General features: G+C 45.4%; 3 protein-coding genes across 7 annotated transcripts in view; 2 read left to right on the top strand and 1 right to left on the bottom strand.

Annotated features, from left to right (window-relative positions):
• Positions 1–1,695: 1,695 nt before the first annotated feature.
• card9 (caspase recruitment domain family, member 9) lies at positions 1,696–6,608 on the top strand. 3 transcript variants are annotated; one of them, XM_034595589.1, is made up of 13 exons: positions 1,696–2,150; positions 2,226–2,295; positions 2,596–2,733; positions 2,816–2,934; positions 3,034–3,240; positions 3,321–3,404; positions 4,457–4,669; positions 5,206–5,331; positions 5,534–5,722; positions 5,845–5,902; positions 5,994–6,121; positions 6,206–6,264; positions 6,335–6,608. In XM_034595589.1, exons 1-13 carry the CDS (start codon positions 2,037–2,039, stop codon positions 6,426–6,428), a joined length of 1,599 nt encoding a protein of 532 aa, XP_034451480.1. In that variant the 5' UTR covers positions 1,696–2,036; the 3' UTR covers positions 6,429–6,608. The 3 variants fall into 3 exon arrangements, with proteins under 3 accessions (XP_034451480.1, XP_034451482.1, XP_034451481.1); XM_034595591.1 differs by having other exon boundaries at positions 1,697–2,150; positions 5,534–5,689; positions 5,833–5,902; positions 6,335–6,607; XM_034595590.1 differs by having other exon boundaries at positions 1,697–2,150; positions 4,469–4,669; positions 6,335–6,607.
• A 586-nt stretch (positions 6,609–7,194) lies between these two features.
• Positions 7,195–12,078, top strand: ccdc180 (coiled-coil domain containing 180). Of its 3 annotated transcripts, none has more exons than XM_034595607.1 (8): positions 7,195–7,336; positions 9,000–9,223; positions 9,346–9,455; positions 9,972–10,085; positions 10,173–10,250; positions 10,325–10,420; positions 11,250–11,332; positions 11,979–12,078. In XM_034595607.1, the coding sequence occupies exons 4-8, from the start codon at positions 10,008–10,010 to the stop codon at positions 12,049–12,051; spliced, it is 408 nt and encodes a 135-aa protein (XP_034451498.1). In that variant the 5' UTR covers positions 7,195–7,336; positions 9,000–9,223; positions 9,346–9,455; positions 9,972–10,007; the 3' UTR covers positions 12,052–12,078. The 3 variants fall into 3 exon arrangements, with proteins under 3 accessions (XP_034451498.1, XP_034451499.1, XP_034451500.1); XM_034595608.1 differs by having other exon boundaries at positions 9,000–9,219; XM_034595609.1 differs by lacking the exon at positions 9,000–9,223 and having other exon boundaries at positions 7,198–7,336.
• LOC117767610 (endosome-associated-trafficking regulator 1-like) overlaps positions 11,943–13,095 on the bottom strand; it is a 5,291-nt gene continuing 4,138 nt past the window's right edge. Inside the window, exons 10-13 of the mRNA XM_034595394.1 lie at positions 12,766–12,828; positions 12,528–12,667; positions 12,173–12,273; positions 11,943–12,134 (exon numbers count right to left, since the gene is read on the bottom strand). Coding sequence (XP_034451285.1) covers positions 12,195–12,273; positions 12,528–12,667; positions 12,766–12,828 — 282 coding nt within the window. The 3' untranslated portion in view covers positions 11,943–12,134; positions 12,173–12,194. The remainder of the gene's footprint in view (positions 12,135–12,172; positions 12,274–12,527; positions 12,668–12,765; positions 12,829–13,095) is intronic.

Below are 13,095 nucleotides of genomic sequence, written 5' to 3' on the forward strand. Positions count from 1 at the left end.
GTGGACTGTGAGGACACAGTGGACTGTGAGGACTCTGTAAGGACACAGTGGACTGTGAGGACTCTGTAAGGACACTGGACTCTGAGGACTGTAAGGACACACTGGACTGTGAGGACTCTGTAAGGACATTGGACTGTCAGGACACAGTGGACTGTGAGGACTCTGTAAGGACACTGGACTCTGAGGACTGTAAGGACACACTGGACTGTGAGGACTCTGTAAGGACATTGGACTGTGAGGACACAGTGGACTGTGAGGACTCTGTAAGGACACAGTGGACTGTGAGGACTCTGTAAGGACAGTGGACTGTGAGGACACAGTGGACTGTGAGGACTCTGTAAGGACACAGTGGACTGTGAGGACTCTGTAAGGACAGTGGACTGTGAGGACACAGTGGACTGTGAGGACTCTGTAAGGACACAGTGGACTGTGAGGACTCTGTAAGGACACTGTACTCTGAGGACTGTAAGGACACACTGGACTGTGAGGACTCTGTAAGGACATTGGACTGTCAGGACACAGTGGACTGTGAGGACTCTGTAAGGACACTGGACTCTGAGGACTGTAAGGACACACTGGACTGTGAGGACTCTGTAAGGACATTGGACTGTCAGGACACAGTGGACTGTGAGGACTCTGTAAGGACACACTATGGACTGTGAGGACTCTGAAAGGACAGTGGACTGTGGGGACTCTGTAAGGACAGTGGACTGTGGGGACTCTGTAAGGGCACAGGACTGTGAGGACACTATGGACTGTGAGGACTCTGTAAGGACACTGGACTCTGAGGACTGTAAGGACACACTATGGACTGTGAGGACTCTGAAAGGACACTGGAATGTGACGACACAGTGGACTGTGAGGACTCTGTAAGGACAGTGGACTGTGGGGACTCTGTAAGGGCACAGGACTGTGAGGACACTATGGACTGTGAGGACTCTGTAAGGACACTGGACTCTGAGGACTGTAAGGACACACTATGGACTGTGAGGACTCTGAAAGGACACTGGAATGTGACGACACAGTGGACTGTGAGGACTCTGTAAGGACAGTGGACTGTGGGGACTCTGTAAGGACACTGGACTGCGAGGACACAGGTGACATTTGGACCATCCTGTTGGTTTCTGGTTTCTCCGTCCGTAACTTCTCAGTTTGACACATTCTGCTTTTCTTGGTTTAAACGGAAATGGTTTGTATTTATAAAGATCTTTTCTCGTCTTGCTGACTCAAAGCACTTTCTGCCGTTCACCTGTTCACACACACACATCACAGAGCATCTATTAGCAGCACCTTGTTCTATCAGGGGCAATTCAGGGTTCAGCATCTTGCCCAAGGACACTTCGGCATGCAGATGGGGCAGACTGGGGATCGGACTGCCGACCTTCTGGTTGGAGGACGACCGCTCTACCCCTCAGCCGCAGCCGCCCACAACAGCCGCCAGTTTAGTTTCACTTCAGGAATCAAAGTCAAATGTGAAAAAGTTTCTGTTTCCTCTTCTGACTTCTCTCATTTTCACTTCTTCCTCTTTGTGTCGACATAAACAGCCAATGAATAAAATGTATGGACGTGGTTCAGTAAACTAACAGAACCACATCGTCAGTAAACTAACAGAACCACATCGTCAGTAAACTAACAGAACCACATCGTCAGTAAACTTACAGAACCACATCGTCAGTAAACTTACAGAACCACATCGTCAGTAAACTAACAGAACCACATCGTCAGTAAACTAACAGAACCACATCGTCAGTAAACTAACAGAACCACATCGTCAGTAAACTAACAGAACCACATCGTCAGTAAACTAACAGAACCCGATGTGACACGATTGGTCAGTGAACTGCATCAGTGCCAGTCAGAGAGGGAGGAGACTGAGGCAAAAACAGGTAGTGAGAGGAGAGACTTCCTTCTCAGAAACAGACTGAGACAGACGGTGTCGGTGCGAGTGTCCATTGTGTGCTAGTGTGTACTCATCGCGTAGTGTGTACCTCACAGAAGTGAATACTCATATTACTGCAGTAATCAGATTACTCATCATGGACTCAGTGAGTGAGGACGACATCTGTTGGCTACAGTTGGATGATTACAGGATGTTGCTCATCAAAACAATCGAACCTTCAAGAATCACCCCCTACCTCCGACAGTGTCAGGTAACTCCTCCTTCTCTCCTCCACCTGTCCCTGCTCCTCCCTCTCTGATTTGTTGTTTTGTGATGCTGTTGTCAGGTCATCTGTGCTGAGGATGAGGAGCAGCTTTTCAATGATCCCGCCCTCGTCATCAGGAGGAGAAAAGTTGGTAAGAAATGCATCATCTGCTACTATAAGAACTCAAACCTTCTCCCAGATTTTATTCTTACATTTAGGACTCGTTCACACCAACAGACTTTTCAGTTTAGTCTAGACCCAAATTTCAGGTGTGAAAGGTTCCCTCAGACCACGGTCCAGACCAACGCACCGTAATTTAGTCCAAAAGAGGTGTTCTGGGTCTGGATCAAACTGAGCCATGGTTTGCAGACGGGGGGAAAGGGTTACTGGGACATCCAGAAAATAAAGAATTAAGTAATCCAGTCTAGAGGTAACAAATGCTCCTTTACAGGAGCCCTGCTGGACATCCTACAGAGGACAGGGGTCAAAGGTTACACAGCCTTCCTGGAGAGTCTGGAACTGGATTATCCTCAACTGTACAGTCGAATAACTGGGAAGGAGCCGAACAAGACCTTCAGCATCCTCATCGGTCTGTCTGTCTTTTAGTCTGTCTGTCTCTGTGTCTGCCTTACCCTCCATGTCTCAATTGTTATAATGTCTCTTTAATTTAGACACAGCAGGAGAATCTGGTCTGACTCAATTCTTGATGTCGGAGCTCAGCCGCCTGCAGAGGGCGTTGCAGGAAGAGAGGAGACGCCGCCAAATGGCTTGCTCTGTCGCAAAGGAACAGGTTGGCATAGCAACCACGTTACTAAGGAAGAGGTAGAGAAGGAGCTCACGAAGTTCTTTGCTGACTTGCTAAACCTTCATGCTTTGTTATGGCCACCAGGAGGCGTGGTCTCAGCAGCAGCAGCTGCGGGACCAGGAGCTGAGGAAGCTGACTGAGCGGGTGCAGAAGGTCCGGGAAGAGCGCGAGCGGCTGAGCGACGAGGTGAAGCAGCTCAGAGATCACAACTACAGTCTGATGGCCGACATCAACACTCTGAACCAGGAAAGGAGCAATGCCCTGCTGGCCAACAGAGACCTGCAGATAGAGGTGAGCTGACCTCTGACCTCTTATCACCCCTAGAGAGGGCTGATGACCTCTGACCTCTCTGTGTGTGTGTGTGTGTGCAGGTGGAGCGTCTGAAAAACTCAGTGCTACAAGCTGAAAGTCAGACTCGACTGCTGAGACGACGAACACTGAGGCCACTGCAGGAGGTGAAGTCTGACACTGCAACTCTTCATCCTGTTCATCTTTCTTCTTCTTTAATATTTCCTCCTTCTTCTTTGTTCAGTTCATTTGCGGGTGGCAACCAACGTCAATAAACCCAACAAAGAAGAAGGAGCACTGTTTACTGATTTCTTTTTTTGGAAAAAGGACGTAAAGCTTGTGGCAACAATGCAGTTTTGGTGGAAGATAGATTTCAAACATCATATGATTGTGACCCCTAACCCTATACAGATGATCCAAAGATCCTATCACAGGAAGAACAGGTTCTGGTTTCATTAAACCAGACTTTTCAGTGAAAGGGATCAGATCATTTGTCAGTTCACACGCTGGAGATGCTAACGAGAGCAGCAGCATTACAGTGAAGAGTTAGAAAACAGGAGGTTGTTCTGGGAACAGATTCATGTTCAGCATTAATGTTGTTAAAGTCATTTTCATCAACAATAAGATTTAATGAGATATTTGAGAATCCGATTTCAAAATATGAATATTTCATGCAGATACCAGCACACAGAGGAATAAAGAGCAATGAAGGTGGATTTATTATCTAAGAACTGAATCATGAAGAAGTCATGGACATTTCACTCAGTAAATCTGAAGCAGAAACAATATTTGATTTAATATGAGTGGTGGTGGTGATGCACCTTTACGTTGGTTGCCATCCGCCAATAAACCGAAGAAAGAAGAAGTTAATTAACGCTTCAACTCACCTCTGCTTCTTCAGGTTCAACACAAATCAACAGTTTTAATTTCTTACACCTCAACTGACTTCAGTTTCTTTCAGCCTCAAAACATCACACTTATAATACTCACAAATAATATTTTGTCTTCAAATCTCAGATGCTGCCCCCTGCTGGTGATCTCACTTCAGCTTCTTTCAGTAATCTTACTGAAAATTCATCTGCTTTCATTCTCCAGACATCATCTGACACCGTGTTTAAAAATGTCACTTTGAAGAGAAAAGAAAGAAAAGAGTTGATACTTTACATGACCAGAATTATGTGCGATCATGTGAGTAGCTCAGCGACTGACCTGTTGACAGGTGTGTTTTCAGAGCAGGAGTCTGGCTCTGCCCTCGGAGACGTTCTTCCATCCAAACAGAGGGGAGGAGAAGAGGGAGGAGAGTAAAGAGGAGAAAGAAAACACGGACAAGAAAGAGGAGAAGGAAGGAGATCCTGCTCCTCAGATGAACCTCCTCACTACAGTGTTGAGACTGAGACGAGATCTCCACAGAGCAGAGGACCAGAGCTCTCGGGTCAGAACCAATTTCATTCCTTTCAACAACACAAACTTTATTCCTCTGCGCTGGTGACACCTAGTGGCCAGAGGATTCATGTTTTCAGGTCGTCCGTCCTATTCCTGTGAACACAAGACCTCAAGAACTTTCTTCAAATTTTGTACAAGCTTAAGTTAAACTCAAAGATGAACTGATTAGATTCCAGTGGTCAAAGGTCAAAGGTCAGTGACCTCATATGAATCTTAAATAAAAGGAAGGTGACTAAAACGGCTCTGATTGGTGGAGACAAACAACCACAGGAGGTGACTTTAGTTACAAATGTTGCTGAGAAAATTCTGTCACCTGAACTTTTCGGAGGCTTTTATTGTGAAAGAGCTGGAGGAAGTGCTGAATTTGACAGAAACCAGGAAGTCTGTTTGTCTCGTGCACACAACATGTCTGATTATTAGGCTGAAGTAAATGTCCACATGTCTCACTTCTGTCTGATTTCCTAAGTAGAAGACATGTCAGTGAGATCAGGCGGTCGGGGTGATGCTGGGTGTGTTTGTTTTCAGAGTCTGGAAGAGAAGGAGGAGCTGGAGCTGTGCTGCACTCAGCTGAAGGGAGACACCAGGATGTACCGTCAACGAAACAAACAAACCCTCAGACAGCTGGAGGAGGTGATCCGAGAGAGAGACAAGGTGAGGAGTCCTGATCCACCTGGGTGGGTGGGGTGGATGCTGATTGACTGATTGACATGTCACTGATTGACAGTGACATGTCTCTTGTTTTCAACCTCCATGTGTCACTTCCTGTCCCTGTTAAACCACAAGACACCAGGAAGGTTCTCCAGTTCTCTGCTTGGAGTCTGCTCTTTTAGAACCATCTCTCTGATTGTTGCAGGCGCTGTCGTCGTGGGCGGAGCAGCAGGAGGAAGTGCGGCTGCTCCTGCAGGAGAAGGATCAGTACAGGGAGCAGGTTAGACAACTCACCGAGCAATCTGATAGGCTGGAGATCCTCCTGCTGAGGTCACAGGGGGAAGAGCTACAACGGAGGACACACCTCCGCAGACTCACCTGCAACACTCACCAGGTGAGAAGGAGGATGTTGTGATTGGCTGATGCAGCTCAGACTGACAAGTGTGTTAATGACAGCAGGTGTGGAATGTAATGATGATGTCATGATGATGTCATGATGATGGCTGTCTCATTCAGTGGGAGAGGAGTGTGAGCAGTGAGGAAGAGGAGGAACCGACAGAGAAGACAGTAGAAGGTCAGAGTTGTATGTGACGTGTTGCGTCCTGTCATGTGACGTGTTGCGTCCTGTCATGTGACGTGTTGCGTCCTGTCATGTGACTGAACAGGAAGCAGTGAGGAGGTTCACAGTGAGAAGTTGCAGGAGCCTGAGGAGGCATCAGCTCTGCAGCAGAACAGTTCTCCTGTAGGAGGCGCTGCAGAGTCTGAACTGAAGACCAGCCCTACTGCATCATGGGTAATACACCAGATGGTTCTTCACATCCTGTCTTTCTGTCTCTCTCTCTCTCTCTCACATGTCTCTCTCTCTCTGTGTGTGCAGGAGAAGCAGACAGACGACTGTCTCACCTTCAGGACTCGTCCGAACTTCTTCTATCGCAGGTGAGTTCAGATTCATTTCAGCTCTGGAGAAAATGCAGCTTTCAGCATGTTTTTGTTTCCATGACAACAGGAAGCAAGCACTAAGGTCAAAGGTCATCTGTAAGGAGTATGCAGCCAGTAACCTTGACGATAGCAGCAGCAGTGACATCACCGAGTGGGACTGAGCTCCCCTGAGATCACATGATCAAATCTGAGCATGACATCACTGAGTGTTGAAGATGTCAGAATATTGACGATTGATCACAAACATTTCGTAGTAAAAGTGTCTAATCACATCAGTTATAATAATAATAATTATAATAAATCAATAAAGTATTTACTGACAAACGTGTTTCATTGGTTCTCTTGTGTGTGTGTGTGTGTGTGTGTGTGTGTGAGAGAGTGTGTGAGAGAGTGTGAGATCAGAACGTACAATTTTCTCTGTGGACCATGAAGGTGCCACAGGCTGGTTGTCATGGTGACAGGTAAACGTTAACAGTCTCTGGGATGATGTGTGAGATCAAAGCAGTTTACAGTCAACTGTTCGATGCTCAGGTGGGTCAAAGGTCACTTTGATAACCCGGGTCAGTTAGACCAGGTCTGAGTTTGAGCTCTTGTTTATGATAACTAATGTAGCTTTGTCAGCTAATGCAGCTGTGTTAGCTAATGTTGCTTTGTCAGCTAACGTAGCTATGTCACGTTAACCCTTTGATACACAAGCTATGCAAACCCCTTCTAATTTACAACGTGGGTCAAAAATGACCAGTATTCATTTCCTGTGTTATTTCATGCATGGCTGGATGTTTCTTTGCTTTATTCTTTTATAGCTTATTCTTCCTTCTTCATTTAGGAGAAGGCTCCTTTGATGACATAGAGGACTCATTTTCTATGTCATCAAAGGAGCCTTCTTCATGCAGCAGAGCTGGTTCCAAGACTCACCCCCATCTCCAGCTTGATCCTGTAGAACAAAGTCTAGGACCTAGACTCTAGTTCCTCAGCCTCAGAGATTTCAGACTCAGAATCAAGACAAAGAATTGCCTCCTCATCTTCCTCATCCTGTTCTTCATCCAGCATCTTTGTGACCATGTCAATCGTAAGTCTGAAATGATTGCGAGCAGCCAGACTGACACTCTGGATAGAGAAAATCAAATGCATATCAATCAGTCTATTAGGTATAAACTGTTATTTGGAGTTTTATCTTGTTGATTGTTATGGTTAGCTAGCCAGAAAAGAAGCTAACTAGCTGTTAGCTAGTTAGCTTCTCTTTCTCACTAGTAATGGATTGTAAAATAAGACTCACATGCATCAGATGTGTGAAATGAATGGCAGGTGTCCTGTAGTGAATACATACTGTAGTGTGTGTGTGTGTGTGTGTGTGTGTTTAAAAGTGATGTAGAAATACACAATTTACATTTGTTTATAAAGTAAGAAAGCAAAATAATGATTTGTGTTAATCAAAAACAAGATATTTAATGAACACTTAGAATATTAAATGATAAGATATATTTATTTTAAAAATATAGCAAAGAAACCACTCATGCATGAAATAAAACAGGAAATGAATACCGGTCATGCTTGACCCATGTTGTGCATTAGAAGGGTAGAGATACAAAAATGGCTTTTATTCAAAAAGTAACAAAGGAAACAATAAAATAAGGATTTCTGATGATCAAAACAAGTAAATTGGGGAATACCTAATTGAGACTATAGGACGAGAGTTAAATATCCCGTGTACGTTTGGACGTAGATGTTAGCATGTGTTAGTGGCCACCAGCCGATGTTAGGGACATAACTCTGCACCTTAGTGCCCTCACGTGCTTTGGGCTTGTAATCAATGATACAGGTCGAACTTGAGAGTACGTTGAGGCTAAAGGTAAATCTGACTGGCTACTGGCTTGTATGGCAGCACTATGAAAGTACTATGAAAACCATGTGGCTGCTCAGTAGATCGGACATCATTACCTCTTTGCCTTTTTAAACTAAACACTTTTCCCTTTTAATAATAAGACAAGATGGAGAATACGTAATGAACGTTCTGCCACACTAATTAATGCCTTCTGCTAGTTGATGTAATCGGATGTTCGGGACATGTCTTCAGCTGTGTACCTTAGTGTCCTCAGGTGTTTCGGCCTTTTAATCACCAGACACCCTCTTCTGAGGCCGGCCCCCCACAGGTTGATCTGGGTACAGGTCTCGAGCATCCTGGGGCCCAGTTGGGATCTTTCCTCCTGATCCAGAGCCGTTGGCTGCAGCGTTCTGCAGTGTGTGATGTTTCTGTCATGGTCTGGAGCAGGACCTGTCCATGGATCCCAGATCTTTGAGCAACCTGATGGTGGATGTTGGAATGAAACTCCTGCAGCCGACCTTCACAGGTCCAACTATTGCTTTCCAGCCACGATGCTCTGCCTCCCATTCCATGTCTGCATCGCAGCCTTTTCCTCTTATTCATCAGCATTATCCTCACAGGGTTCTGTCAGTTCTACCAAGTCGACGAGGAGCAGGGTGTTGGACCAGAGCATCAGGTCTCAGGGTGGTAGTGACTATATGTGATGGGACTGGGAGCCGCTGGCCCACGTCCACCAACATCTCCCAGTCTCAGGCTTTCTCCAAATACTGAATGATGAAATTCATTCAATGCCAAGATATAGAAAATAAAAACTGAGCCGGGTCACATTTGACCCATGTTGTGTATCAAAGGGTTAATGTAGCTATGTTAGCTAATGTAGCTTTGTCTGACTGTCTCTCTGTGTCTGTAGGTTCAACTGTCCAGGTCTCTGTTCTCTGGACAGAGTGACACGAGGACAGACGAGGACAGCAGGTAGACAGGCACATAGACACTGAGGTGTAGGGACAGACGGGTAGAGACAGTCTCAAGCTGTTGACATTGTTGTGTCTCTCAGGTAGTTGTGTTGTTTGTCCAGCAGGGGACAGCAGGTGGATAATGATGTTGATGATGTCAGCAGACTTCCTCACACTGTGGGTTCGTATTTAATGATGAAAAACTACAGACGTTCCACTGAAACTCAGTTTGATATGAAATCGGAGTGAGAGTGTCACTATGTGACGACCAATCACAGCTGGAGCTCATCCTCTTTATTTCAGTGGTCGAGTGTCCGAGCTCTGACATCATCCAACGTCTGGCGGAGAAAAGGCGGGAAAAACATGACGACGCTCTGAAACAGCTGGAAACTGAACTGACGCAACTCAGTCAGGTAGAATATATATGTTACATATGTTATACATGTTATACATCAACTGATGACGACTTAATAAAGATGACGACACTCCTGAAGTGAAGCTTAAATATCTCAGATACAAACGGTGCCATCTTGTGGTGATGACGTCATTTACAGTCTGTGCAGTAGTGATCGTGTTATCGAGGCCCCGCCCACACACACTCTCAACCATCCTGAGTCGGTCTCAGTTGTCAATCATGACGAATTCAAACCAAAGTGATCAGAAACACTTGAACAAACATCAGAGAGAGAAGAACGACCTGAAGTGACAGAAACATCTTTGACAAACTTTTATTTAACGTCTAATTTGATTTTGTGGTTTGCTCCATGTCCCATCTTTTAACATGGAGGAGGTTTATAACCTATACTGCAGCCAGACACCAGGGGGCAATAGAGATGTCATGCCATCCATGTTTATTTACAGTCTGTGATACACACACACACACACACACACACACACACGTTCACAGGCTCCACCCTCTACTGTTTCAGGTGTGTGAGGCTCAGGTGACGTCTATCAGTCAGGAAATGATGTCGACTCTACAGGAAGTGAACGTCAAACCGAAAACACCTAAAGACACACCCATACATCCCGTCTATCTGCAGGTAAACACACGGTATACATATACATATATATGCTGTGTGTAAGTGTTTATATGTATAATATATATATGAATATGATGTGTGTGGCAGCAGCTGCAGGACGAGATGAAGAGAATCATGGAGCTGAAACACAAACTGACAGAATGTGAGAGTCAGTGCATCAAGCAGGTGAGTTTCCTCAGGGTCAAAGGTCAACACTGACGTTTCATCAGGGTCACATTCTAACAGCTGTGTGTTTGTAGATCAGAGCTGTGCTCAGGAAATACTGCCACCTGCTGGAGAAGATCAGCTTCCTGCTGCCACCTGATGTCCACAGACTGATCCACAGCATAGCCACGGTAACTTCTGACCTCTGACCTCTGACCCGGGTTCATTCTCACAACAACATTTACACACATCTCACCCTCAGGGAGTGTTTGCTCCATTTGTTTACAGTTGTTTGCACTAAAATTCAGTTACTCTTCCTCCTGTATAGTTATTTGCTGATTGAAAAAAAGACTATAAATTCTATTTGATTCAGTTGTTCAGTATTACTGGACCATAGAACCTCTGGCTGGTGTGCACATTCAAACACAAGGATCCAAGAGCCATTTACCCATTCATTAGTGGTGAAGTTGATGAAGGGATGGAGGAAGGGTAGGAAGGATGGTGTAATGGATGTTTTATGTTAATGCATCCTCTAGGTTAAGAAATAATGCTTCAGGCCTTCCTTTGGTCTGGTGTGGCAGCAGTGTCTCAAACAAAGGTTTTTGAAGAGGACACACACTTATATAGCCTCCCCTTCTCTAGTCTCCTCCCCTGTGACAGGTGATACTCTCCGCCCACTCCCAGTCTCAGAATAGACATTTGGTCTTGAGATTCTTGAACACTGATGCTGCTATATATAAACACCTGTATATAAATATTTCTCGGAGAAAGAAGCCTCTTACAATTTCATTGAACCTGAGTATGGTGACAAGAAAGACCTTGAAACTTTAGTTTATGTTTCAAATAGAATCATATTCGGACCCTGTTCTGAATTTAAAATGATCATTTAAAAAAAAAAACAATGTATCAGGATGCATCAATATTATTCTAATGAGCACATCATAGTCGTCCACGTCCAGAACATTTGTCCTCTGAGAACCTGAGGAACCCTGACACACTTCTCCTCTGTCTCTGTGTCAGATGGTGAACCAGTCTCTGCTGGTGAACCGTCGCAAAGTCGCCCGTCTACTGCTGCTCCTCCAACACCAGCAAAACCTGCAGCAGCATGACTAGCAGGTGGGTGGAGATTCAGGTTATAGACAGGTCCACACAAGTGGAGAATCAGGTTATAGACAGGTCCACACAGGAGGAGAAGCAGGTTATAGACAGGTCCACACAAGTGGAGAATCACGTTATAGACAGGTCCACACAGGAGGAGAATCAGGTTATAGACAGGTCCACACAGGTAGAGAATCAGGTTATAGAAAGGTCCACACAGGAGGAGAATCAGGTTATAGACAGATCCACACAGGAGGAGAATCAGGTTATAGACAGGTCCACACAGGAGGAGAATCAGGTTATAGACAGGTCCACACAGGTCCAGAATCAGGTTATAGACAGGTCCACACAGGTCCAGAATCAGGTTATAGACAGGTCCACAGGTAGAGAATCACGTTATAGACAGGTCCACACAGGAGGAGAATCAGGTTATAGACAGGTCCACACAGGTCCAGAATCAGGTTATAGACAGGTCCACACAGGTCCAGAATCAGGTTATAGACAGGTCCACACAGGTCCAGAATCAGGTTATAGACAGGTCCACACAGGAGGAGAATCAGGTTATAGACAGGTCCACACAGGAGGAGAATCAGGTTATAGACAGGTCCACATAGGACTGTTCTGAATGTTGTGTTTTATTGTTTTACAGCGACATGATGGAACAGAACCTGATCTCAGAACATCGTTGACAAACTGTTTAATAAAGTTTATATTTGAAGAATAAACGTCATGACATCATCTTCAGTCTGCACTGATACAGAATCTATCCAATCAGCAACCTGCTGCTGTGATGTCATCAAAGCAGCTTTCTATGACGACCACGTCCTCACGTCCTCACGTCCTCACGTCCACACGTCCATCACAGCTTCAACACTCTGAGATTTTATCAATAGAACGAAGAAGGTGAGACACGAGACGAAGAGTCTCCGCCTCTCCCAGCAGCTGACTGAAGAGAGACAGGTGAGAGAGAGACAGGTCATAGACAGGTCCAGTTACTGTGTGTTGTATTTAGTAAATCTTGAGAAGCTGTTTTTATTTTATGGATCTTTCAACTTGTTTATGGTTTAAGGAGCGAAGTTAATCGATCCAATGTTATTTGTACATTGGATAAGTGTCAAAGGGTTAGGTGAGACACCTGTTTACCTTGTGTTTGCACACACACACACACACACACACACACACACACACACACACACTGACCGGATGGAGGAGTGGGCGTGGCTTGCCATCTTGTTCAGGTACTCAGACGCCACCAGAGCAGTTTGTCTCATCGTCATGACGACCTGAGACTCTGCTGCCTTCAGACCATCGTTCTCCGACCGCAGAGACTCCACCTCCACCTGACACGCGCACACGCACACAAATGTACACACTCACTCCAACTTGCATCATGGGAAAGGTTTTTAATAAATCTGATCAAATGAAGTTTTCTGACTACCTGCAGCTGTTGAAGCTCCGCCTTCAGTTTACTGACGTTGTTCTCTGCTTTCATCGCTCGCTTCTGTCACACACACATCAATTCAACTTTATTTGTACAAAGACAACAGATATTATCTCACCTTCACTTGTTTTCAGACATGAACTCTGAGATTTGGCTCCAGATTTTCTCTCTTTCACACCTGAACAACTCAGCAGCAGATTCTCAGGCTTCATGCGAGGGGGGGGGGGGGGGGGGGGGGGGAAATCACATGTTTTCCACTTGAACAAAGTAACTTGCTTCATGTTAACGCTCCTGTGATCTCACTGTGAGGCCCCGGGGCCACACACA

Source organism: Hippoglossus hippoglossus, chromosome 9, assembly GCF_009819705.1.
Source record: "Hippoglossus hippoglossus isolate fHipHip1 chromosome 9, fHipHip1.pri, whole genome shotgun sequence".
Taxonomy (NCBI): domain Eukaryota; kingdom Metazoa; phylum Chordata; class Actinopteri; order Pleuronectiformes; family Pleuronectidae; genus Hippoglossus; species Hippoglossus hippoglossus.